The sequence below is a fragment of the Mobula hypostoma genome, chromosome 11 (assembly GCF_963921235.1).
Source record: "Mobula hypostoma chromosome 11, sMobHyp1.1, whole genome shotgun sequence".
NCBI lineage: Eukaryota > Metazoa > Chordata > Chondrichthyes > Myliobatiformes > Myliobatidae > Mobula > Mobula hypostoma.
The window spans coordinates 94,477,765-94,505,563 of NC_086107.1; the positions used below are offsets into that span (position 1 = coordinate 94,477,765).

General features: G+C 46.1%; 1 protein-coding gene across 3 annotated transcripts in view; it reads right to left on the minus strand.

Annotated features, from left to right (window-relative positions):
* Positions 1–6,111: 6,111 nt before the first annotated feature.
* LOC134353954 (oxysterols receptor LXR-beta-like) overlaps positions 6,112–27,799 on the minus strand; it is an 80,352-nt gene continuing 58,664 nt past the window's right edge. For all 3 annotated transcript variants that reach the window (XM_063062544.1, XM_063062542.1, XM_063062543.1), the window contains 4 exons: positions 18,469–18,568; positions 11,241–11,354; positions 9,004–9,098; positions 6,112–7,072 (listed from right to left, as the gene is read on the minus strand). In XM_063062544.1, the coding sequence (XP_062918614.1) occupies positions 6,926–7,072; positions 9,004–9,098; positions 11,241–11,354; positions 18,469–18,568 (456 nt within the window). In that variant the 3' untranslated portion in view covers positions 6,112–6,925. The remainder of the gene's footprint in view (positions 7,073–9,003; positions 9,099–11,240; positions 11,355–18,468; positions 18,569–27,799) is intronic.

Below are 27,799 nucleotides of genomic sequence, written 5' to 3' on the forward strand. Positions count from 1 at the left end.
GAATGTGCTTTGACAATAAATTTACTTTGACATTGAAATGCACAGTACTGTAGTAATTTTATGTATTGCGCTGTACTGCTGCCGCAAAAAAAAATTCATGATATGTGAGTGATGATAAACCTGATTCTGATGTGGGTCTCTATTGTGGACTGAGAGTGGGAAGGGGGCAGGGAGAGGGGAATCATGGTTGGGAAGAGGGGAAGGGAGCGGGAAGCACCAGGGAGGGTAATGATCAAAAAAAACGATTGTTTGCGATCAAATGACCTTACTCGGTGTCTCAGGACCGGGTGTGTCTACCCCTGTCCCGCCACCCTGGCACTCCTCCTCTGCCACCTGTCCTACACCCCTCCTGCGGTGCTCCACCCTCGCCATTCCCAACGTCTTTTGCTCCCGCCTAATTTACAACCTCACTTTACGCTCCACATTGACAGCTACAGTACTGTGCAATCGTTTTAGGCACCCTGGGTATATAGGTGCACCTAAGACTTTTGCACAGTACTGTACGTGAATAAACGTGATGGTTGATCCTGATGCCGTACCTGTGACACTGCTGCAGGGTGAGGGGTTCACCGCACATAATGGGTACGCGTACCTGTGACACTGCTGCAGGGTGAGGGGTTCACCGCACATAATGGGTACGCGTACCTGTGACACTGCTGCAGGGTAGGGGGTTCACTGCACATAATGGGTACGTGTACCTGTGACACTGCTGCAGGGTGAGGGGTTCACCGCACATAATGGGCACGCGTACCTGTGACACTGCTGCAGGGTGAGGGGTTCACCGCACATAATGGGCACGCGTACCTGTGACACTGCTGCAGGGTGAGGGGTTCACCGCACATAATGGGCACGCGTACCTGTGACACTGCTGCAGGGTAGGGGGTTCACTGCACATAATGGGTATGCGTACCTGTGACACTGCTGCAGGGTGGGGGGTTCACCGCACATAATGGGTACGCGTACCTGTGACACTGCTGCAGGGTGAGGGGTTCACCGCACATAATGGGTATGCGTACCTGTGACACTGCTGCAGGGTGAGGGGTTCACCGCACATAATGGGCACGCGTACCTGTGACACTGCTGCAGGGTGAGGGGTTCACCGCACATAATGGGTATGCGTACCTGTGACACTGCTGCAGGGTAGGGGGTTCACTGCACATAATGGGTACGTGTACCTGTGCAGAGATAATAAGCTCAACTTTATCCCAGTTTGGGGGGGGGGGGTGAGGTAGAGATACATTTGGTGGTAGGGTCCAATTGAAGCGGGTGGAAGTCGTGGAGGATAATCTGCTGAAAGCGGAGCCTCATGCAGTGGTAGGTGAAGACAAGAGGAACTCTATCCCTGATAGGGCAGTGGGAAGATGGAGAGTGTGCAGATGTTCAGAAAATGGAGGAGATGCAGCATCAATGGTGGAGGAAGGGAACCCTCATTCCTTGAAGGAGGAGAACATCTCTGATGCCCCGGAAGGGAAAGTCATATCCTGGGAGCATGCGGTGGAGACAAAGGAACTGAGGAAATGAATAGCATTTTTACAGGAGACAAGGAGGAAAGAGATATGGTCAAGAGTTGGTAGGTTCATAAAAGATATTGGTAGACAGCTTGTCTCCAGAGATGGAGACAGAGAGATCAAGAAAGGGAAGAGAGGGGTCAGAAATGGACCAGGTTAATTACAGGAAATTATTGGCAAAGTTGATGAAATTGACAAGCTCTGTATGGGGGCATGAAGCAGCACCAATGCAGTCTCCATTCAGGGTCCAAACAGTCCTTCCAGATAAGGCAGCACGTTACCTGTGAATCTGTTGGGTTATCCACTGTATCCAGTGATCCCAATGTGGCCTCCTCTACATCGGTGAGACCCAACGTAGATTGGAGGACCACTTTGTTTTTTTTAATAATTTTTTAATTGAATTTTCAAACTTGGTAACATGGAATAATAATATCTACCCTCCCCCCTCCCCTTAACCCTTCCCCCGATACATACCCCTACCTAAAAAGAAAGAAAAAGAATAAAAGGAAAAAAAAAGAAAGACTGCCTGGATATTGGAAGGTCTCCACATGCTCCATGGGATTCCAAATAAATTTAATATATTTATTTGTTTCTTTCCCCAAAGGACCAACATCTTTATCATCGGAGGGGACCACTTTGTCGAGCACCTTTGCTCCATCTGCAAAAAGCAGGATTTCCTGGAGCTCAGCCATTTTAATTCCAATCCCCATTCCTATTCTGACATGTCAGTATATGACCTCCTCTACTGCCATAACGAGGCCAGACTCAGGTTGGAGGAGCAACACCTCATATTCCATCTTGGTATCCAGCCTGATGGCACGGACAACGATTTCTCCAACTTCCAGTAATTTCATCCCCTTCCCCCTTCCTTATTCAAATCCTCACTCTTATCTCTTCTCCTCACCTGCCTATCACCTCCCCGTCGTGCTCCTCCTCTACAGTCCACTCTCCTCTCCTCTCAGATTCCTTCTTCTTCAGCCTATCACCTGGTTTCACCCATCACCTTCCAGCTTGTACCCCTTCCCCTTCTTCTTATTCTGGCTTCTTTCCCATTCCTTTCCAGTCCTGAAGAAGGGTCTCGGCCAGAAACATCGACTGTTTATTTATTTCCATAGACGCTGCCTGGCCTGCTGAGTTCCTCTAGCATTTTGCCTGTTACCGCACAACCTATGGACTCATTTTCAAAGACTCCACAACTCATGTTCTCAGTATTATTTATTTTGCATTGGCAAGTTTGTCTTCTTTTGCACATTGATTATCAGTCTCTGTGTGTAGTTTTTCATTGATTCTATTAAATTTCTTGATTTTATTGTAATGGGAATGAATCTCAAGGTAGTATATGGTGACATACTGTATGCAGCCTTCGATAATAATTGTACGTTCACTTTGAACAATATAGGGGGCGGTGGTGTAGTGGCATCAGCACCAGACTTCGAGGCGAGTGGTCCTGGGTTCGAATCCAGCTGGCTCCTTGCACGCTTTCCATCTGTGCTGGGCTGAGTCCCGAGCTAGCAACTCAGTCTCACAAAAAACAGACCAAATGCATAAAGAAATGGCAAGTTTTCTGCCCAGTGGTGCCACAAGACACGGAGAGGAACTAACTAACATGAAATAATATAGGGTGAATAAAATTGATCCGTGACCCTGCTGTGTTTCGTATTGCACCCGTGCACACACAGACTAGTGCAGATGACAATAATCTCCACTTTGGCTTTGACCCAGGCTCGCCCCTGGGTCAGCAAGGCAGCACAGCAAACTCCACCGACCCATTATCTCTTCATAGTACAGGTTAAACACTCAAGACGTTGCTTGGGGTTGGAGACGTTACACACTGGCTGTGGTCAGCAAGAGGCTATGTCTTAGGGGAGTAGGTTGAGCGAGCTAGGGCTTTGCTCTTTGGAGCGAAGGAGGATGAAAGGCAACGTGATGGAGGTGTACAAGATGATATGAGGCATAGATCTGAGTGGATAGCCAGAGAGCTTTCCCCGGGGTGGAAATGTCTAACATGAAGGGCATGATTTTAAGGTGATCAGAGGAAAGTATAGGGTGGGGGGATGACAAAGGTAAGTTCTTTACACTGGGAGTGGTTGGTGTGTGGAACACCCTGCCGGGGTGATGGTCGAAGGATATTTAAGAAGCTCTTAGATAGGTATGTGGATGGTAAAATAATGAAGGGCTATGTAGGAGGGAAGGGTTAGCTTGATTGTAAAAGGTCGGCACAATATCGTGGCTGAAGGGTCTACACGGTGCTGTAATGTTCAAAGTTCTATGTTCCTGCCATGCCGTAACACGGAATCTGCTGGAAGCTGGAAAATCTTCCACTAACTTGAAAACTTTTACCAACTCTCGGAGCCAGGTGACAGTCCAGATGGTAACATCGCACTCCAGGCTGCGCGAGAAGAAGAATTACAGTCGAAGCTACGATCAAGAACCTCCAAAGTAACAAGTAAACTTGTGATAATTTTATTTAATTCTAAAGTGCTTTCCCAAACTGGAAGTTGTAAAGGAAAACGATTAGCCTCCAACTAAAGGTTCAGTCTAGGGACAACAATGCAAAAGTACAGTATTGAATGGGGCCTGGGAGCAGGTTTACCAGCCTGCCCTCTCAGGCATATCTATTCCCAATCCCCACTCCCCCTCCCTAACCCCAACGAGAGTTACAATACAAACAGCATCTGAATTGGACCCCCTAATCACTGTTGTGTGACTCTGAAAGCAACTCAACTTCTGGGTCCTTGTGGAAGTGGATGTGGATAAGGAATTGGCGGGGGGGGGTGGTCTGAGCCGATGATAGAAGTTCTGGTGGTCTGGAACCCGATCGCCAGCCCGAGGGGAATTGTCCAAGAAGCTGGGTCTGCTATCATGGCCCCAGCTGGTCCAGGGTCTGTGCTCACTATCGCCACCTGGTGGCTGTGGCAGGAATGTGCGTACACTGAGCGAAGGCCATGTTTCAACCTCCAGGACACTGTTGGTCAGGGCAGATTGGCCGTGATATCAGACAGCTCCCAGGGCCCCCACCCCCACCATGTGACCTCCTGTCCACAAGAAAACCTCCCCGTCTTTAGACGGGGGTGGGGGAGGTGAACTGGGGCAACATCGCAGGTAAGAAAGGTAAAGATCAGCAGATTAGTTTTGTCACTCGTACGTTGAAACACCGTGAAATGCGTTAACAAACACAGTCCGAGTTTGTGCTGGGAGCAGCCCACGATTGTCACTGCACTTTTGGCGCCAACGTAGCATGCCCACGACTCACCAACCCTAATCCACGTGGGAGGAAACTGGAGCACCTGGAGGAAACCCGTGCGGGCACGGGGAGAACATACAAACTCCTTGCAGACAGCAATGGGAATCAAACCCCGATTCCTGGCGCTGTAAAGTGTTGCCTATGCAAAGAGGAAGCACAGCCCTGTGTTCCTTGGGCGATTTTACCACCAGAGATTGGTGGATTAGATCATGGCTGGTCTGAAACCAGTTAACGGGAGACCCCCCCCAAAACCAGTCAAGAAGCAATGGGTGGCGGGTGTGAAAGAACAGTTTCTTGCTGTTCATACACGCAAGGTGATCGCTTAATCATACTTGAAACCAGTGGTGAAAAGGTTGACAAAGAATATTTTTGAAAATATAGATCTAATTTTAAAAAAATGTTAAAGTGTTTTCAGCAGCAAGGCGGCACCCGACATCGAGCTGACGGGGGATATTGCAGCAGTGAGCAGCCTGTACCCCTGCCCCCACTGCACGAAGACGGCGGGGGGAGTGGTGAGGAGACGAAGGTTGCATTCCCACACTCGAAGCAGATTAACATCTGGGGAAAATGTGGCGACTCGGTGCAGTCTGCTTGCAGTCGGGCATCCAAACTAGATCTGGTTTATTGGCCAAGTGCACACAGTTCTAAGTATTATGGATATCTAAGCAACAAAAACCTAACAACATCTACATCCACAGGCCCCTGATTAAGTTGATTCCTTGAGAGAAAATGACTTTTATGCCCCAGTAACACAACAAGCAGTGAATATCCGGATTATTATCAGACTCCTGGGAGTCACAGCACTGATCAACAATTCATTGCTTCAGCTATCAATACCAACAGGGTGTAGTGCTTACGTCTGTTATAAAACTAAATAGGTTTCTTCTCTGTAATACATAGGCTGATGTACATCTATTCCCTTCATAGAGCACAGACCAAACTTGCAGGAGAAAATACTTATGCATGCAAACCTCTCTCACACACACAAATGCACATTCTCTCTCTCACACAGACACACACACACATGCACAGTCTCTCTCTCTCACACACACTCACACAGTCTCTCTCACACGCACACAGTCTCTCTCTCTCACACACACACACACACACACACACACACACACGGTCTCGGTCTCTCTCTCTCTCACCCACACACACACACACACACAGTCTCTCTCTCACACACATGCACTGTCTCTCTCTCTCTCGCTCACTCACATGCATGGTCTCTTGGTCTTTCACACACACATACAGTTTCTCTCACACACACACACACACACACACACACACGGTCTCTCTCTCACACACAGTCTGTCTCCCTCTCATTCACACGCATGGTCTTTCACACACACACACACACACACACACACATATACATACAGTCTCTCTCTCTCTCACACACACATACATACAGTCTCTCTCTCTCACACACACACACACATACAGTCTCTCTCTCACACACACAGGGTCTCTAAGTCTGTCTCTCTCTCTTTTTCACACACACACACACACACACACACACACACACACACACAGTCTCTCACTCACACGCATGGTCTCTCGGTCTTTCACACACACACAGTCTCTCTCTCTCGCACACGCAGTCTCTAAGTCTGTGTCTCTCTCTCACACACACACGGTCTCTCTCTCTCTCTCTCTCTCTCACACACACACACACACACAGAGCAACAACCAATCTCCAATTCCAGATTGAATTTGATCTAAGTCGAAAATTAGCTCATTAAAAAAAACATTGAACTTCACATATATATTATTGGGCAAAACATATCTCCCAAATAATCAGTTAAAATTTTTCTGGGGCGGGACTTGACAAACAATGTACGTTAAACAACGGTAGTTGAGAGGGATAATGAAACCCCTCTCTGGGGAGGATTGGAACTCAGTTCAGTAAGTGCAGTGATGGACACCTCCACATCATCCAGCCATCGTGTCCTGTGTTCACTCAAAGTTCAATAACTCTCAAAAACACAATCCTCCCTTCCCCCATGTTGGTCAGACCTTCTTGTAATTTTTTCCTTTTCGATTTTAGTTTTTTTTAAAAAAAAAGCCAGGCTATTTTTTTTATATAGATATCTTTCTCAGTTCCATTTCTAGTTTTGGAAAGAAACGCCCGCTTCCCTCCTCTCCACCCAGCTCACAGCATTGTCCTCTTTCACTCGTGAACATCCCAGATCTCGGAAAGCAGGGGTGGCAACTTCTTGTCCTGTAGCCTGAGGGCAAAGACTTGCTCGGAGTGGACGCTGCTGAGCGTCCGGAGGCTGACCAGCTTCATCAGCATGCGAGGGAACATCAGGTGGTCCTGCAACGTGAGAAGGGGACAAAGACCAGGTCGAGATTACTGATGGGCAAGAAGTTCAAGGTAGATTGAAAAGAGGCGTTTCATTTAGACCACGAGTACAGTCGCAGAGTGGTTTAAGTTACTGGCCATAAAAGATGCCTTTAAACTGGAAAGAGAACAGAGGAAGTGTACAAGTGTACAACCTTTGATGCCCCTACTAATCAAGAACCTATTAGCCTTTGCTTGAATTGTACCCAACAGCTTGATACCCCCACCCACCCTAGACATTCCTTCTTCTTCTCCACCCCCATCAGGAGTTGAAAGCGCGTACCACCAGGGTCAAGGACAGCCGATATAAGACTACTGAATGATCCTATGTTAAACGGGAGGCCCATGAGCCAGTCCTCGTTGGGGATCAGAGGCAGAGAGGGTCAGCAACTTTAAATTCCTTGGTGCTATCAGTTCAGAGGATCTGCTCTGGGTCCAGCACGCAAGTGCCATTACCAAGAACGCACGGCACCGCTTCTACTTCCTCAGAAGTTGGCGAAGCTTCAGCACGACACCTAAAACTTCGACAAACTTCTATAGATGTGTGGTGGAGGTTACATTGACTGCATCACAGCCTGGTATGGAAATGCCAATGCCCTTCAACGGCACATCCTACAAAAAGCAGTGGATACGGCCCAGTCCATCACGGGTAAAGCCCATCACAACATTGAGCACATCTACATGGAGTCCTGTTGCAGGAAAGCAGCATCCTCACCAGGGACCCCAATCACCCAGGCTATGCTCTCTTTTCACTGCTGCCATCAGGAAGGTGGTACAGAAGCCTCAGGACTCACACCACCAGGTTCAGGAACAGTTATTACCCTTCAAACATCAGGCTCTTGAACCAGTTTGGATAACTTCACTCAATTTCACTTGCCCCATCACTGAAATGTTCCCACAACCTATGAACTCTCTCTCAAGGACTCTTCATATGTTCTTGATATTTATTGCGTATTTATTTATTCATATTATTATTTATTTTTCTTTTATATTTGCACAGTTTGTTGTCTTTTGCACGTTGGTTGTTTGTCCGCTCTGTCAAGAACCGTGGTTCTTGGATTTACTGTGCATGAAGAAAATGAATCTCTGGCTGGTGTATCGTGACGTGTATGACCTTTGATAATAAATTTACTTTGAACTATAGCATGATAAGAAGGATTCTCGACCTCAGAACCTCATTATGCTCTTGCACCTTGTCGTCTGCCTGCATTGTACTTTGTGTTACACTTTAGAATATAGAATCATAGAAACCTATAGCAGGTTACAGGCCCTTTGGCCCACAATATTGTGCTGACCATGTAACCTACTCTAGAAACTGCCTAGAGTTTCCCTACTGCACAGCCCTGTATTTTTCTAAGCTCCACGTACCTACGTAAGAGTCTCTTAAAAGACCCTATTGTATCCGTCTCCACCACCGTCGCTGGCAGTGCATTCCACACACCCACCACTCTCTGTGTGAAACACTTACCCGTGGCAGCCCCCTTGTACCCGCTTCCAAGCACCTTAAAGCCATGCCCCCCTGTGTTAGCCATTTCAGCCCTGGGTGAAGCCCGTGGCTGTCCACACAATCAGCAGTTATTCTGCATTGTTATTGCTTTTCCCTTCTACCATCTCAATGGACTGAAGTAATGAAGTGATCTGCACAGGTGGCGGACAAAACAAGGCTTTTCATTGTACCTCAGCACTGTGGCAATAACAAGCCATCCTCATGGGTCAAGGGGCCTGCACCGTTCTGTGTCTACGTTCAAATTCGCCTAGATACCAACAGACAGGTAACAGTGGCCTGATCACGTCCCCACAGAGCCTGGGGTCAGCCAAGTGCTCACGTTACAGCACTGGAAGCGTGACACTGTTCCAAGGCCAGGAGCGACAACCCCTTGACCTTTGGCACGGGCAGAGCTCACCTTTGGTCGCCTGATCCGCAAGTACGAATGAAGCGCTTCGACATACGGCTGCTGGAGTCTCTCCACCAACTCGTGGTCTTGAACGTTGGGCCGATCTGCAGAGACGGGAACCCCACATTCACTTGGAGAGCAATGAAGCTGCGCTCTGTCCCCGACTTCCTCTCTTATCTCCCAAGTTTGTGCATCTCACTAAAGGGCAGCACGGTGGTGTAGCAGTTAGAGGCCCGGGTTCAATTCCCGCCACTGCCTGTAAGGAGTCGGCACGCACTCCCGTGACTGTGTGGATTTCCTCCGGATGCTCCGGATTCCGCACACGTTCCAAAGATGCTCGGATTCATAGGTTAATTGGTCACATGGGTGTAACTGGGTGGTGTGGACTCGTCGGGCTGGAAGGGCCTGAAACCGTGCTGTATCTCCAAATAATAAATGTGGCGCGTGGCCAAGTGGTTAGAGCGTCGGTCTGGTGATCTGAAAGTCGCTAGTTCGAGCCTCAGCTGAGGCAGCGTGTTGTGTCCTTGAGCAAAGCATTTAACCACACATTGCTCTTCCAAGGCACAAATCCATGATCTCACGAGACTAACGGATGCCTATTACTATTAAATGTTTTTTTAAAAACTGTCTAAACATCTAATGTTCAGCTCCCCAAGGTTATCCTATAAAGTCTGACACCTGCTTCTGGCATGAATTGTAACTCAGAGCTCCAGAGCATCAGGACAGAAGGACATCCCTTTAGAACAGAGGTGAGGAGGGCGGTGAATCTGTGGAATTCACTACCACAGGCAAGCATGGAGGACAAGTTATTGGGTATATTTAAAGCAGAGGTTGATAGGTTCTTGATTAGTAAAGACGTTAAGGGTTACCGGGAGAAGGCTGGAGAATGGGGTTGAGAGGAATGATAAATCAGCCATGATGGAATGGTAGAGCAGACGTGATGGGCTGAATGGCCTAATTCTGCTCCTTTATCTTCTGGTCTTCTGAACACCCCTATCAAGTTTCCTCTGCTCCAAGGCACACTGCAGCTTCTGCTGTGAAGGTGTTTCACTTTGCTGGAGATTGGGATGAGGAATTTAGGATTATGAGCAAATACTAGGAGAAAGAGATATACTGGGATCTTTTCATCCCAGGATTTGGGATTTCCTGATCCCAATCCCAAAACCTTCATCCCCACCTCCGGCAAGGTAAAACATGCTCACAGCAGGACCAGACGCAGGGGTGAGTTATATTGTCTATGCCCACAGCTCCCTGAACAGCACGGACTTGATGGGCCGAAGGGCCGGTTTCTGTGCGGTAGTGCTCTATGACTCCCTAACTCAAGTAGAGAGGGTCATAAATGCGGCACAGAGCAAGCTTGCCTGCATTGGTCAGGGTACGAGAGTCAGGAAATCACACTGAAGCTGTATAAAACGAGTCAGGCCACTCTTGATGCAGTTCTGGGCACCCCATTCCAGAAAGGATGTGGGGGGCTATGGAGAGGGTGTAGAAGAGGTTTGCCAGCATACTGCCTGGGTTAGTGGGACGTGCGATAAGGAGGGGGTTGGACAAACCCGGGCTGTTTTCTGGTCAATGGTCACACGGACGTCATTGGGAGGTCTGGACTTGTTAGGTCTGTGTTATTGTAACCACAGAGGCTGAGAGGTAGACAGGGTATGCAGTCAGAGTCTTTTACCCAGGATGGAGACGTGAAATAACAGCTTCAAGATGAGAAGAAGTAGTTTTGTTTTCACACAGAATGGTAGGTGCCTGGAACATCCTTCCAGGGGTGGGGGGGAGCACTCACACATTCGGGGAGGCACAGAAACGAGCAGGGCTGGCACCGTAGCGCAGTCGCCAGCGCGACGCTTTACAGTACCAACAACCCGGGTTCAGTTCCTGTCGCTGCCTGTCAGGAGTTTGTACGTTGTCCCCGTGACCGTCCCGGTTTCCTCCCACAGTCCAAAGACGTACCAGTTGGTAGGTTAATAGGTCATTGTAAATTGTCCCGTAATTAGGCTAGGGTTAAATCGGGGGCTGGGGGCTGCTGGGTGGCAGATGAAAAGGCCTATTCTGCACTGTATCTCAATTAATAAAAAGATATAGACCACGTGCCAGCAGATAGGATTAGTTCAATTTGGCATTGTGGTCAAGTACAGGCTCCCTGGGCTGAAGGGTATACTGCTCTCTCAGCCCTCTAAACTCCACTTGCCCTGCATCTGTAACAAGGACGAGTTACTTTCTCCCCCCAAAAGAAAGCAAGTGACCTGCAGAGAAGATGTTGATGGCAATGAGCAGTGCGTACTCGGCATCGTCCAGCTGCAGCTTCCTCATGCCCTTCGAGAACTCGAAGATCGGGTTAATGAACCCAAACTGCAGCCCTGAGTGAGAGAGGATCAGAAAGACATCAGACAAGGTCAGCACACCAACCAGGACGCGCAGCACCTCCCCCCAGGGCTCTGGTTCACCGGACGGTGGAGCAGTCAGAAAGCAAGAGCTTCCACCTTGGCCACACTCAATGCAGCCTGCAGCTGCTTCTGTTCAAAGGCCCACTCCTGTAGTGCGCAAGTGGACAGTACTTTCCAGAGTTACGTCCATGCCCGGGTGTCCCTGAACAAGGAGCACACTACGTCCACAAATACAAGAGGGAATTTCCAGGACCAGTGGGCGCCACAGGAGCTCGAGTGTATTGTGCAAAGTGATAACTATAAACAGCGTGTTTAACAAAGTCCGGTACATTGTATAATGATGCACATTATAATCATTTCAATAAACTTCTGTATAAAAGTCATCTAAGGATATTGGAGCTTTAAAGAGGGCGCAGAGATTTACCAGGATGCTGCCTGGATTAGAGAGCAAGTCTAAAGCAAATGACTGACAAACCTCAGCTCATTCAGAACGCTGTTGCTAGACTTTTAACTAGAACCAGGATGAGGGAGCATATCACTCCTGCCCTAACTCTGCTTTGGCTTTCTGTACCTTTCAGAATTGATTTTAAAGATCTTACTTGTTTTTAAACCTCTTAATGGTTTAATCTTACCTAATCTAATGGTCTGGGACCAGAGTACATCACAGAATCACTTTTGTTTTACAATCGTCCTGGGGCGCTCGGGGACCTCTTAAATGTAAACAATCTCCCACAAAAGATAACTGGCAGCTCAGCGTTTTTGAACTACACTCCTAAGCTGTGGAAAACTGAAAGGGATGCAGACACAGTTGACACTTTTAAACGCCAGCTCAAAACCCATTTATTTAACCTTGCTTTTAACTAACATCTTTTCGGTCTTTTAAAGTTTATTTTAATTTTTATCTTTTTATTTTCATGTTTGCACTTTATCCCATTGCAAAGCACTTTGAACTACATTGTCTGTATAAGAAGTGCTCGATAAACCAAGCAATTATTATTATTATTAACATTCTAAAGAGGAAATGTTCAACGTGTTCGTACTTTTCTCTTGGGGTGACGAAGGATGAGAGGTGCACAAGATGGTAAAAGGCAGAGGTAGGGTGGACAGCCTCAGACTTTTCCCTCTGGGCAGAAATGGCTAATACAAGGGGGTATCATTTTAAGGTGATTGGAGGAAAGTGTAGCAGAAGATGTCAGAAGCATTTTTTTTACACACAAGAGAGCGGTGGGTGTGTGGACAAGCTGCCGGGGCAGATACATTACAGACATTTAAGAGACTCTTAGATAGGCATATAGATGATAGAAAAATGGAGTGTAAGGAAGGGTTAGATTAATCTTGGGGTAGGTTAAAAGGTCAGCACAAAATTGTGGGCCGAAGGGTCTGTACTGTGCTGTAATGTTCCATTACTGTATCTCTATTTATGAAGTCCGGTATATTGTATAATAATGCAACCCTGCAATATTGTAATCATTTCAATAAACTTTTGCATAAAAGGAAAATGCTGGGCAGCCCCTTACAAACAAAAAAGATATTTTAAACAGATGCTGGAAATGTAAAATTAGAGAATGCTGGAAATCTTCAGCAGGTCTGGCGGCATCAGCGGGAAGAAAAGCAGAGTCAGCGTTACAGGTCAGAGACCCTTCATCCGAGCTGACAGGGAGACAAAAGAAGTTCATCAGATAGCAGGGGGGGCGGGGGAGGTGTAGGGGACATCTCTGATGTCCGTGGGGACAAAAGTTGCAGGTGAAAGATTGGATCTCTGACATTGATGCAGTCCTGCTGGGTCACAGAGTGTGTGTGTATGTGTGTGAACACTGAGGCTGTCTACGAGAAGGGTCAAAACTGTCTCTATTTCCTGAGGAGACTGAGGTCCTTTAACATCTGCCGGACGATGCTGAGGATGTTCTACGAGTCTGTGGTGGCCAGTGCTATCATGTTTGCTGTTGTGTGCTGGGACAGCAGGCTGAGGGTAGCAGACACCAACAGAATCAACAAACTCATTCGTAAGGCCAGTGATGTTGTGGGGATGGAACTGGACTCTCTTACGGTGGTGTCTGAAAAGAGGATGCTGTCTAAGTTGCATGCCATCTTGGTCAATGTCTCCCATTATGTCTACTACATAATGTACTGGGTGGGCACAGGAGTACATTCAGCCAGAGACTCATTCCACCGGGATGCAACACAGAGCGTCATAGGAAGTCATTCCTGCCTGTGGCCATCAAACTTCACAACTCCTCCCTTGGAGGGTCAGACACCCTGAGCCAATAGGCTGGTCCTGGACTTATTTCCTGGCATAATTTACATATTACTATTTAATTATTTATGGTGCAACTGTAATGAAAACCAATTTCCCCCGGGATCAATAAAGTATGACTATGACTATGAACGTGTGTGTGTGAGACAGAATGTGTGAATGTGTGTGAGGGTGTGTGTGTGTGTGTGAGACAGAGAATGTGTGTGTGTGTGAAAGTGTGTGAGAATGTGTGTGTGTGTGAGAATGTGTGAATGCGTGTGAGAATGTGTAAATGTGTGTGTGTGAGAATGTGTGAATGTGTGTGTGAGAGAATGTGCGTGTGTGTGAATGTGTGTGTGTGTGTGTGTATCTGTGTGTGTGCGCGTGCATGTGTGTGCGTGTGTGTGTGTGTGTGTGAGAATGTGCGTGTATGTGAATGTGTGTGTGTGTGTCTGTGTGTGTGTGTGCATGTGTCTGTCCATCTGGATTTTTTGGATACAGCAATCAAGTTAACATAGAACATTACAGGCTCTTTTGCTCAGGATGTTATGTCAACCTTTAATTCCACTCCGCTCAATCTAACCTTTCCCTCCCACATAGTTTTCCATTTGTTCTTCCATCCATATGTCCATTAATTGTACACCCCCTTCTCTCTTCTTTAATCCTGGCTCCCCTCTTCCCTCTTCTCCTCACCTGCTATCACTTCCATCTGCTGTCCCTCCTTCCCTCTGTTTTCCTGTCAGATTTCTTCTTCTCCAGCTCTTTACCTTTTCCACCTATCACCTCCCAGCTTCTCCCCACCCCCTCCCCCACCCACCTACCTTGCCCCTCACCTGGCTTCACCTATCACCTTCCAGCTTGTACTCCTTTCACTCCTTCTGGAGTCATAGAGTCAGAGTACAGCACAGAAACAGGCCCTTTGGCCCATCTAGTCCATTCTTATTCTGGCTTCTCCCTTTCCTTTGCTGTCTTGGTGAAGGGTCTTGGCCCAAACAGTTGACTCTTCATTCCTTTCCATGGATGCTGCCTGACCTGCTGAGCTCCTCCAGCAATCTGAGTGTGTTGCTTGAGATTTTCAGAATCTCTTGTGCCTATTAGTTTCCCCTAATTGTCTCTTAAATGTCCCAAATGTATCTACCTCCACCACCATCCCTGACAGCACGTTCAATGCCTCTCTCACTCTCTGTGTAAAAAACCTGCTTCTGACATCCCCTATCCTAGACTTTCCTCCAATCACCTTAAAATTAAAACCCCTGATATTTTTTACTATTTCCACCCGGGAAAAAGTCGCTGGCTGTCCCCTTGACCTATGCCTCTTATCATCCTGCACATCTCTGTCAAGTCACCTCTCATCTTCCTGCACTCCAAAGAGAAAAGCCCTGGTTTACTCACCCTCTCCTCATAAGACATGCTCTCTAGTCCTGGTAAATACAGCATCCTGGTAAATCTCCTCTGCACTCCCTCTAAAGTTTCCACATCCTCCCTATAATGAGGTGAACACAATACTCCAAATTTATTCTAACCCAGGTTTTATACAGCTCACAGATCTCAACCTGGTCCCCCAACTAACGAAGGTCAACACACCGTACGCCTTCTGAACCACCCTATCAACTTTGAGGGATCTATGGACATAGACTTCAAGATCCTTCTGTTCCTCCACACTGCCATTAACTTCCTACTCTGCCTTCAAGTCCGACTTTCCAAAGTGAATCACTTCACACTTTTTCAGACTAAACTCCATCTGCCATTCAGTTAATAATGAAAAACAGATGTTTTAAATCATGCTCATCTTTGCAGTCAAAAGATTCAGCATAATTTGTACGGCTTCCTGAAAAGCCCCAAATAAGTTTCAACGGGAGATCCCAAAGCTGATGGGTTTATCCTGAGAAGTGTCCAGTTTTGTGGACAGCAGCACCCTCTAGTGTCGAGAGAAAGCAAGCTGCCGGAGGAACGCAGTAAGTCAAGCAGGTGGGGGGACAATTTGACCCGAATTCCTTCCCACCACCCCTCTCTGCACCACAGATGCTGCCTGACCCGCTGATTCTCTTTCAGCAGATTGTTTGTTGCTGCAGATTCCAGAGTCTGCAACATCTTGCGTCTCCCATCCAGCGTGATGTGTGTTAGACCAGAACTAAAGATAATGATGGTTGGTGTGGACCTGGTGACTGATGGAAGTCCTTCTGCACTGCATGACTCAGTGATACTGGGACATGTTTGAATCCATCACTTCTCAGCAGGGGAATTGAAAATCATTTGATTAATATAATATCATCATTATGTTCCGTGTTGTATGACGTGGGTGATCAGTCTTTGACTATGATTGTTCTTAGCAATTTTTTTCTACCGAGTTGGTTTGCCATTGCCTTCTTCTGGGCACTGTCTTTATAAGACGGGTGACCCCAGCCATTATCAGTACCCTTCAGAGATTGTCTGCCTGGTGTCAGTGGTCGGATACCCAAGATTTGTGATATGCGCCAGTTGTTCATACAACCATCGACCACCTGCTCCCGTGGTTTCATGTGACCCTGATCGGATGGGGAGATAAGCAGATGCTACATCTTGCCCAAGGGTGACCTGCAGGCTAGTGGAGAGAAGGAACTCCCTACACCTCCTTTGGTAGAGATGTATCTCCACCCTAGCACCTTATGTAATCTATAATATAAAAACTAATGTAACATGCTGGGCAAGGTTTCACTGCTAATGTAATGGTTTTTCTGTAGAAGCAGTGTTTGGGTTATGGTTCGAGATACCGGGTGCTTTGGAATGTGAGCTGGGTCCTTTGTTCAGTGAGGGATGAAGACAGAAGACACTGGAGGGAACTGGTCATAGGATACGACCCAGTGGGAAGATGGTGATTCGACGGAGCTGGGTGGCAAGATCGACTGAGGATCGGTGAATTGAGCTGCAACTGGTGCACATTTGGCAGTTTAATATTAATGGGCCCTTTTTGTTTCTTTCTTTCTTTTCTTTATTAACCCTTTAGTTAGGTAGGAGAGCCATCTCAATCTCACGGGTTTGGCGGGACGGGAGAGTGCCTTCCCTAGATTTACGAAGCCAAGGAAACCAGCGGGATTTCACTAATAACAGTACATGTGACCATAAAATAACCAGACTGCAGTAACCCATCAGAAAACCTGATAATGTCTTTCAGGGAAGGAAGAACCTACCAGTACTGGACTGTGTGTGTGGTTCCAAACCTATGGTAATATTAATGACTCACAGTAAAACCAATCACTTTTGAAAGTCAGGGTCTGTAGAAAGTAGAGCCCCTAATTGTAAGAGTTAAAACACAATGCAAATCATAAACATAAGGCGTGATCCAGGATCTCCGGAGGGAAAGGCCCCGAATCCTCGGCTTTGCTTGTTGTTCGGCAGCCGGGGCGGGGTCAAAGCACTCGGCAGAGATGGTGCCCGGCACTCGGTGTCGGAAGGGCTGGTCGGAGGCTCGAAGTTTTCGGACGGACTCAGAGTCGGCTATGGTCGGGTGCTTCCAATGCATCGACAGTTGTCGGTGCCTGGAGGTTTATGGCAGAGAGAGTTTCTCCCTTCTGCCATCTGCTATCGGGGACTAGCGGGAGTCGATCAGAACTTTGAGACTTTTTTTTTACCGTGCCCATGATCTGCTCTTTATCAAATTATGGTATTGCTTTGCACTGCTGTAACTATATGTTATAATTATGTGGTCTTGTCAGTGTTAGTCTTTGGTTTGTCCTGTTTTTTTTGTGATATCACTCCGGAGGAACATCGTATCATTTTTTAATACATGCATTTCTAAATTACAATAAACGAGGACCGAGTGTCCTCATAATCTAATCTAATCCAAAAAAAAATGTCAACTATTTATTCCTCTCCATAGATGCTGCCTGACCTGCTGAGTTCCTCCAGCATTTTGTGTGTATGTTACTCTAAAATATAATGCAGTGCAGCTTGTATAAATATAAATGCCATGAAGAGTGATACAAATATCAGAAAACAAGGGCAAAAAGAAAGGAGAACAAAAGCAACATACAATCTATGGAAAAACTGAGTGGGTTGAGCAGTATCTGTTGGGGGGGTGTAGGGGGAAGGAATTGTCAACACTTTGGGCCAAAACCCTGTGTCAGAACTGAGAATGACGACAAAAAAATTGGAGACATTCCTCACCTGACCTGCTGAGTATCCCTGACATTTTGTGTTCTTATTTCTGATTTCCAGTGCCTACGTTCGATGTGCAATTCACAAGTAAGAGGTGGGTTGTTCCGTAAGCTCTCAAGAAATGGAACTGGGTCCAAGTTAAAGCATGGGTTGAAGTGATTGCTGGTAGGGGGAGTCTCTCTCACTGATGTGAGTGTCCCCGGACTATAAGATAGTCGCTACCAGGCGGAACCCAAGTAAATAAATGACCCTGATGAAGGGTCTTGGCCCGAAATGTCAACTGTTTATTCCCCTCTGTAGATGCTACCTGACCTGCTGTGTTCCTCCAGTATTTTGTGTGTGTTGCTCTGGATTTCCAGCACCTGCAGAATCTCTTGTGATGAAATAAGTGTGTTGGATTGTGGATCTGTTAATGTTAATAGTAAGTGTAAATAATCAGGCTGGATCGGGCAGAGTCAAGTGCTGCTCTGGAGTAAATGCCCCATTGTTGGTAGGGAATGGCTGTGTTGGGGGGTTGGACAGCCACCTGCCCTGAAGCGTGCAGCTCTTTGCTTCTGGACAGTGGCCAAGTTGGTGAGCTTGGTTGGATATGCACGGGCAGGGGAGCATGGACGGGGGGGACGTCTGCACCTGTGACGTACACCCTCCGTGCAACGACCGCTCGGCTGAACGCAAAACCTACTCCCGCAGCCGTGAGGGCTGCTGGAAGCCTGGTCTCACCGGCTCGTGCAAAGTCATCCTTGCTGTACGTGAAATCCTTGAGGAACGTGATGCATTCTGTCTCGTGGTTGTATCGCCGCGCCGTCTCCAACAACATGATCTGGAAGGGAAGAGCCACACAAGCACAAGTTTACAACCCTCTCACTCCTTCTTCCCCCTCCTCCCATCCTGTACCAGGGGCTCGAAGATTGGCTTTATTTGTCATAGATGCGCCAAAACACAGAAACATGGAAATGTGTCATTTGCATCAATGGCCAACATAGCCCAAAGATGTGCTGGGGACAGTCAGCAAGTGCCAACGCAGCATACCCAGAATTTACTAATCTGAACCCATACATCTTTGGCATGCAGGAGGAAACCGGTGCACCCACAGGAAACTTCCTCGGTCACGGGAAGAATGTACAAACTCCTTACCAACAGCGGGGGGTGGGGTGGGGAGTTAAACCGACGGCTGGTGCTGTAAAGCATTGTGCTAACTGGTACGCTATTGTCTGCAATGGTGGTGATCACTCTTCAAAATTACTTCAGACGCAAGTTATCTCTGATTAATCTAGATCTCCACATCAACACAAGTTCTTTGTTCTTATGCCTGACGTCACAGAATGAGTCCAGCTTCAGGATTACTACTGGTCACCACCGGGTCACAGGGGGAAAAAATATGACTGGATTTAACAAATGGCTTTAGGACTAACACACACAAAATGCTGAAGGAACACAGCGGGGCAGGCAGCATCAATGGAGAGAAATAAACAGTCGAAGCTTCGGGCAGAGATCTTTCATCAAAGCTGATTTTGTCTATGTTGCTCTGGATTTCCAGCATCTGCAGAATATCTTTGTGTTTTAAATGGCTTTAGGATCTTTGTAAACAGCTTCAATTCATTAATAAGCAGAAGGCAGACGCAGAGACTCTGACAAGTATAAAGAAGCATCTGGACTCACAAACAAACAAGAGAAGATCTGCAGATGCTGGAAATCCAAGCAACACACACAGAATGCTGGAGCATTTTCTGTACTCAGGAAGGTAGCTGCCTTCACTAGGGAACCTAACCATCCGGGACTTGTCCTTCAGGGAAGAGGTACAGGGGCCTGAAGACAGACAGACAAGACAGACACAGACAGACAGACACAGACAGACAGATAGATAGACAGACACACACACACACACACACAAATTACAGGAAGCTTCTTCCCCTCCACCATCAGATTTCTGAATGGTCCATGAACCCATAAGCACGGCAGCATTATTTTTTTAATCTACGTACTTTGTAATTGATGGTAATTTTTTTTTGTCTTTGCACGGCTTTGCTACCACGACTAATTTCACACGATTCTGATTCTGGACAAGCCCTTGAATTGCCAAGGCACAGAGGCTACGGTTCAGGTGTGTGGGTGGATGGGATCAATGTAGTTGGGCACTTGATTGATGGTCAGCATGGACTTGGTGGGCTGAAGGGCCTGTTTCTGTTCTGTGTGACTCCCCAGTAAACCTGGGTTAAGCTCACCCTTCAGCAGGAGCCGGCTCCATTTTAGGATACGCACAAGGATGTGGAAAGAACACTGGAGCCATTTTAAGCTCGGAGTCCTAAGTTCGAAGTAAATTTACTATCAAACAGTAAACCAAATACAACTCAGGTTCATATTCTTGCGGGCATACTCAGTAAATCCAAGAGACAGGATAGAATCAATGAAAGACCGCACCCAACAGGATGGATAAACAACCAATCTGCGAAGGCAATGAACTACAAATACAAAAGATAGATACAGTAAGTAGATAGATAAATAAATATCGAGAACATGAGATGGTGGAAGTGAGTCCGTAGGCTGTAGGAACAGTTTAGTGATGGGGCGAGTGAAGTTATCCCCTTTGGTTCAAGAGCCTAAAGGGTAATAACTGTTCCTGAACCTGGTGGTGTGAGTCCTGAGGCTCCTGTACCTTCTTCCTGATGATGGTGGGGGTCCCTAATGATGGATACTGCTTTCCAAATTGTACAAAGATGTATTGAGGACAAGGGCTTGAAGTTTGTGATTAATCTTAAGGGGATGATAATATTGAATGTCGAGCTGTAGTCAATAAAGAGCATTCTGATGTATGCATCTTTGCTGCCCAGACGTCCCAGGGTTGAGGGAAGAGCCAGCGAGTTGCCACCAATTGTGGGTCCCTTGTGATGGTTTAGGCAAATTGGAGGGAACGCAAGCTGCTTCTCAGGTAGGACTCGATAGGTCTCATCACCAACCTGCAAAACTCTTCACCACTGTGGACGTCAGTGCTTCTGGACAATAGTCACTGATGCAGATGACCACATTTTTCTTAGGCACTGGCATAATTGAAGTCTGCTTGAAGCAGGCGGGCACCTCAGACTGCTGAAGCGAGAGATTAAGGATATCAGTGAACATTCCAGCCAGTTGACCAGTACAGATCTTTCACACTCAGCCAGGTATCCCATCTGGGGAGGATGCTTTCCGTGAGTTCCCCCTCCTGAAGGATGCTCTCATGTCAACCTCAGAGACTGAAATCACAGGAGTTCGCGATGTTCCTCCACGTTTTGACAGTCAAAGTGAGCAGAGAAGGCTTTGGCCTCATCTGAAAGCGAAGCCCTGTTGTCACCTAGTCACTCGGTTTCACTTTGTAGGAGGTGATGGCATTCAAGCCCTGCCACAGCTGTCCAGCATCCTTCAGTGGTTCCACTTTGGTCTGGAACTGCCACTTTGCATGAGAGATTGCTTTTCAGAGATTGTACCTGGAACTCCTGTATTTTACAGCATTGCCAGAGCCGAATGCCCCTGATCTGATCCGCAGCAGTTTGCAGATCTCATGGTTCATCCGGGGCTTCTGATTAGGGGAGACTCTGAATGATTTTGTGAGGATGTGCTCGGCTATGGCTGTTTTTATATCTGTGACAACAGTGGTGTATTCATTCAGATCCTCTGATCAGTCCTTGATCAGCCCTGTCTAACAACTCAAAGCAATCTTGTAGCCACTCCTCTGCCTCCCATGATTGTTGTCTTTATCTCTGGAGGTTTGCTCTTTAGCCTCTGGCTGTCTGTAGGTAAGAAGCCAGCCAAGTGATCAGATTTCCCCAAATGCAGTCAAGGGACGGAATTCCCAATTGTAATACTGTATAACAGTGAGTTTGGACCCTGGTGCTGCAGGTTACATGCTGATGATAACTGGGCAGAGATATCTTCAGACAAGCCTGATTGGAGTCCCTGATAATGATTTGAAAGGTGTCGGGGTAGGCTGTTTCTTGTTTCCTGATGGCAACATTCAATATCTTGTGTGCCTCCTTAACATCAGCCTTTGGCGGTATGTAATCTGCGGTTAGGTTCAAGAACGAGAACTTTCTTGTTAACTACAACATTACTGAAACAGACAGGTACAGTGAAACCCCACTATAACATGATCGTTTGGGTCCATAAAATGTCATCGCGAAAAAAGAGGGGTCGTGCTAAATCAGGGTTGTTGTTACTGTAGAAATTAAAACACAAATTAATTTTTAGTAAAGCCTTTTAATACACTAAAGAACAAATAAAAAAACTCAAGTATATTAGCAATTATCATTTACAGTTTATTTCTTAAAGAAGTGATTGAGTGTTCCTTGCTTGAACGTAGCATGTCGCTGGTGTGTTTTCAGTTCAGCCGTGTATTTGCACTGTCAGCTGAGTGAATTTCTCCTGACACTAACACTTGAGAAATTCCGTGGCGGCGTTTAAACCGGTCTAGCCATCCATTTCTAGTTTTGAGCTGTGAGGTTTCTCTGTTGATCTGCTTGTCAAACTTCTCGGCTTGAGCTTTGAGAATAGGACCGGAAACTGGAAGGCCTTCTGAGCGAGATTGAATGAACCACTCGTGCAGGGAGTCCTCGAGGCTGACATCTTTGGCTGTCTTCAGGCATTTGGCTTTTAGTCCTGCTTCTTCTTCAACTTTGCAAAAGCGACGTGCGTAACTTTTCTTTGTGAGATTTCCAGCCACGAAGTGTTGATTCCGGTATCCCGAGGTCTCGTGCAACTTGAGTTTGACTTTTAGTCTTGATCGCATCAAGTGCTTGAAGCTTATCTTTCACAGAAAAAGATTTTCTTTTTCTAGCAGTTTGTTCCATTTTGAGCAAAAACAAAAGGTCCAATGACTCACACAGAATGCTGGTGGAATGCAGCAGGCCAGGCAGCATCTGCTCAAGACCCTTTGTCAGAATTAACGGAAAAAAGAGATAGCGAGAGATTTAAAAGTGGGAGAGGGAGGGAGAGACCCGAAATGATAGAAGACAGGAGGGGGAGGGATGAAGCCAAGAGCTGGGAAGTTGATTGGCAAAAGGGATACAAGGCTGGAGAAGGGGGAGTACGGATTGACATGGATATGGAGTCCAATGACTCATCGCGTTATATCCGAATTTGCGTTAAATCGGGGTTTCACTGTATTTGTAGGAATTTCGCGGTTACTGACACTAGCCTAATTACTAATTCCATTTTTACTTAATTACTTGAGTTTAAATTCCTATTTGCCATGCAACATTCTCTCAATTTTTTTTTCCAGCTGTGTGGACCAACCATTGCTCTGATCAGAAATCTTCCACACGGCCTGAACACCGCAGCGCTTAATTTTACTTGAAATATGCACCCTAGGAAAACTGAAAAATCACACACTTTTGATTTTATTTATGAACTGAAGTATATAATGAAATATTGTATAACAAAGAAAATCTTTCACATGTTGCAAACTTCTCATCTGTCTATTACAAATCCATTGTCTATAAACACTGTCCAGATTAATTTCACATCCAGATGAAAGATACGTCTTAATCATCATTAGATCATCCAAACGCTCCACTTTTAGTCATAAGACTGAATCCATGTTCTCAGACAGCACTAGGAGCTTGAAATATTCCAATGATGCCAACAAGAATTGATAGTTCTTCAAATTCTTCGTTTCTAAGCATGGAGTTCAACGTATCAGTTAACGTCTTAATTGAACCAGTCTTACCTTTGTCAGAAATTACAAATTTAAAATCACAGTATTGCTGTGATATTTTTGAGGGTACACTTTTGTTGTAGTCGTAATAATAGCTGAGTATTTTTTTTTTGTCAGTTGTACAATATTCTCTTTTCCAAATTCAAAATGGGTTGGAAATAATTTGGAAAAATGTGTGGCTCGGGTGGTCAATGGTTCGGTTGAGTTGTTCTCTGATCTTGGCAATTTACTTGCAAACTTCTCACCACCATATGAGGAGACACTGTTAATAGTGCACCGATGATGTCTCCTTGTATGGTGACGAAATGTTTGCAAGTAAATTGCCAAAATCGGAGAACAACTCAACCCAATTAAAATTGGTTGTGGTTGCAATAGCAACAGGGTTAAAAGTTTGCCATTCTCTTAACTTATCATCAGGAAGTTTATTATCCAAGTGATTATACACATGTTGAATTAATTGAATATTAGGCACAGTATCAACATCAGAACGCACAGATGCAAGATCTTTCGCTTTGTCACGCCAATAAACAGTATCACCAAGATACTGTGAATGTAACTTGTGAAATTTTGCTATGGCATACTGCAGTGCTTCAAATGCATTCAAACAGCTTTTCTGAAGGAATTTACAAAGACATGCCAGATCTTTTAAAACATCATTAAGGACAGTTAATGCTACTCGATATTCCAGATTGGTCAAAACCTTCAGGCATTAGTTAGTGATCGGATCGTTACATTCATTAGCTTGTTCTTCGCAATACTGGATCAAAACATATATAACAGTACATGAAAGAAAATTCCTGCTGTGTAGCAACATTTCTGTTACTACGCAGCTGCACACCCTCGAGGGAGCAGTGTAGGAATTGAACTTGATTCTCCACATCGATGGTCCAGAACTCTGGCTGCAATCCCGTAACTTGACCAATACACAATCATGCCCCTTATTTTATGGGCCGTCAAAGTGGTTATATTACTGGAAGAGAAGGCGATGGGTGTGACAGTAGACTCTGTTCCCTTCATATTCCTGTGTCTATCTGAAAGACTCAAACTCCACCACATAGCCTGCTTCCACTCCCACCCCTGGTAAACCATTCCATGCACCCACCACCCTGCATTAAACCTTCTCCCCCCGTCCCTTTCCCCGATTTTAAAAGCGCGCCCTCTGGGGTTTGACATTTCTACCTTGTAAAAAAGGTTCTGTCTGTTTACCATATCTACACCTCTCATAGATGGAGTTAATTTTATAAACTTCTCTCAGGTCTCCCATCAGCCTTCAGAGCTCTAGGGAGAACAATCCAGGCTTGTCTAACCTTTCCTTATACTATACATCATACTCTCTATCCTGGTGAACCCCTCCACAAAGTCTCCAACCTCCCCATATCAGGAATGGTTGAATAATTAAAGTAGAAGAAGGGGAGATCTTTTTTTATTTACTGAGATACAGCGTAGAAAAGATTAAAGCCTCACCACGTATCTACGAATCGTATGCTATGCACCTAGTTAGAAGAGATATGATGAACTTGGGTGCTGCACCATGTGCCTGGACCTGCCCAAGGCCTCCACCTAAGGAGGCCGAGCTCGAAGAAGTGGCCACGGCTGGAGGCTGACATGGCCTCGGGCTCGAGTTTGGTGGGGGCAGCGGCGGGTGGTGCCAAGGCGGCCAGCGAGAACAAACTGGAGGACAGACTGTACTCGGTGCTGTCGCAAGATCGAAGAAGATGGAGATGCATAGCCAACCCCATATTCGGGATGGCACCCACTGACTGACTGACTGACAGCACCAAACAGACCCTTACGGCCCTTCGAGCCGTATCGCCTAGTAACCCCTTATTTAATCCTAACCTAATCACAGGACAAATTATCATGACCAATTAACCAAATAACCGTTATGTCTTTGGACTGTGGGAGAAAACCCACGCAGTCACAGAGAGAAATTATAAACTCCTTATAGGCAGAAGCGGGAATTGAACCTGGGTCTCCTGTACTATAAGATGCTGTGCTGACCAATATGACATCATGTCGCCATCTTGTAGAGTTAGTCTCAGGGTGAAAGGTGAAAAGTTTAAGGGGAACATGAGGGAGGACTTCTTCACAGAGGATGGTGTGAGTGTGGAATGAGATGGCAGTGGGTTCGATTTCAACCTCTAAGAGGTGGGAGGGTATGGAGGGCCATGGTCTGGGTGCAGGTTGATGGGTCTAGGCAGTGGCGAGAAGGGCCTGTTTCTGTGCTGTAGTGATCCATGACTCTATCCTTCCTATAATGGAGTAACCAGAACTGCTGACAGTATTTCAAGTGTGGTCTGTCTAAAGTTATACCCAACTCTTATACCCAACGGCTCTACCAAGCATGCCATAGGATCTTCTTTACCACCCTATCCACTTGCAGAGCCACTTTCAGAGAACTACGGGCTTGGAGCCCAAGAGCCCCCTGTACTTCAGGGGCCTCTACCATTAAATGGACTTTTTCCTTTCATTTGACCTCTCAAATTTTTGGAGATCTTTGATGCTTTTCTGCTTCACACAAGTTCACCCGAAGGCCACACAGTGTCCAGTTAAACAAGTTGAAGGGGTGGGGGGGTGTGCTGTAGTGTTGCGTGCTTTATGTGAGAACGCAACAGGTACAGAGAAATAAGAGTGTTTCTCCCTCATTAGCCGAAATAACCTACACTTTTTGGCCTTCATGAAGGAGGTGAAGTCCCACATTACCAGGTTCACAACAGGTATTTACTCCATTCAACCAATCACTACAATCCTAGTGATTAGTTTAGCAACACTGCGACATGGTAGTGTAGAGGTTAGCGTAACACTTGACAGTGCCAGTGTTTGGGGTTCAATTCCCACTGGTGCCTGTAGGGGCGTTTAGCATTCTGCCCAAGGCCACGTCGGCCTCCTCCCACATACACACCCAAGGCATACAGATTAGGGTTAGTAAATTGTAGGCATGTTCTGTTGGCGCCAGGAACGCGGTAACACTTGCGGGCTGCCCCCCCCCGGCGCATCCTTGGACTGTCTTGGCTTTTGACGCAAATGACACATTTCACCGAATGCTTTGATGTAACATATGACAAGTAAAACCAATCTTTAAAGATTTTTATCACTTTGCAATAATACTGACTTTTTAGTTGTAATTGTGTTTTTTGTAAAAAAAAGTGTATGACTTGTTTTCCTACGAATGGTGCTTATATGTGCCTGTGAAGATGCTGCAAGTTAAGTTTTTAAGCCATAATATATGAGAAGAAAGGCCATTCAGCCCATCAAATCTACTCCACCATTCCATCATGGCTGATTTATTATCCCTCTCAAACCCACAGAATTAGGCCATTTGGCCCATCAAGTCTACTCTGCCATTCCATCATAGCTGATTTATTATCCCTCTCAACCTCAGTCTCCTGTCTTCTCCCTGTAACCTTTGATGCACCTACTAATCAAAAACTTATCAGCCTCCACTTTAAATATCCCCAAAGACTTGGCCTCCACAGTCATCTGTGGCAATGAATTCCACAGATTCTCCACCCTCTGGCTAAAGAGATTCCTCCTCATCTCTGTTCTAAAGGGACGTCCTTCTGTTCTGAGGCTGTTTTCATTGCACACCTGTACAGACCTGGACTCATGCAGGTGACAGGAAATTCCACTTGGACTTTGACATTAGTCATCAGCAAAAATAAAACTACTTAAACCATAATTGTCCATTTTAACAAAAGAAGCTAAATTATAACAGAACTTAATATCAAAACAAAACTTTTCACACTATCATTTTACTTCTGGTTTCTACATGATAAACAGTGTGGCTACAAGTAGGTTAAAGTGTACTAATTTGCAGGAGAGAGGTAAATTATTGATCCCTGTTAATAACCAGCAGGTCTGTCACCTAGACACTACAAGTTACAATGGAAAAACAAATTCCTTGTTTGCTGGGTGACTTCACAGTTCCTAGAAATCTGGTGCAGTACATTAACCCTTAATGTGTGGGAAGCTGTGCATGGGGATCACAGAGGCACAGCACTCTCGCCAGGTCAAAGAGGATGCCAAGGACTGGCGTTACTCTGCAATGTAGACCATTTCATTTACCATTAGATCATAGAACACTACAGCACAGTACAGGCCCTTCGGCCCACAATGTTGTGATAACCTATTTTAAGATCAATCCAACCCTTCCCTCCTACATAATCCTCCATTTTTCTCTCCTTAAATGCCCCCAATGCATCTGCCTCTACCACCACCCTAGCAGCACATCCCACATACCCAACACTCTCTGACATCCCCCTATACTTTTCTCCAATCACCTCAGAATTATGCCCCTTGCATTATCCATTTCCACCCTAGGAAAAACTCTCTGGCTATCCACTCAGTCTATCTCCCCTATAATTTTGT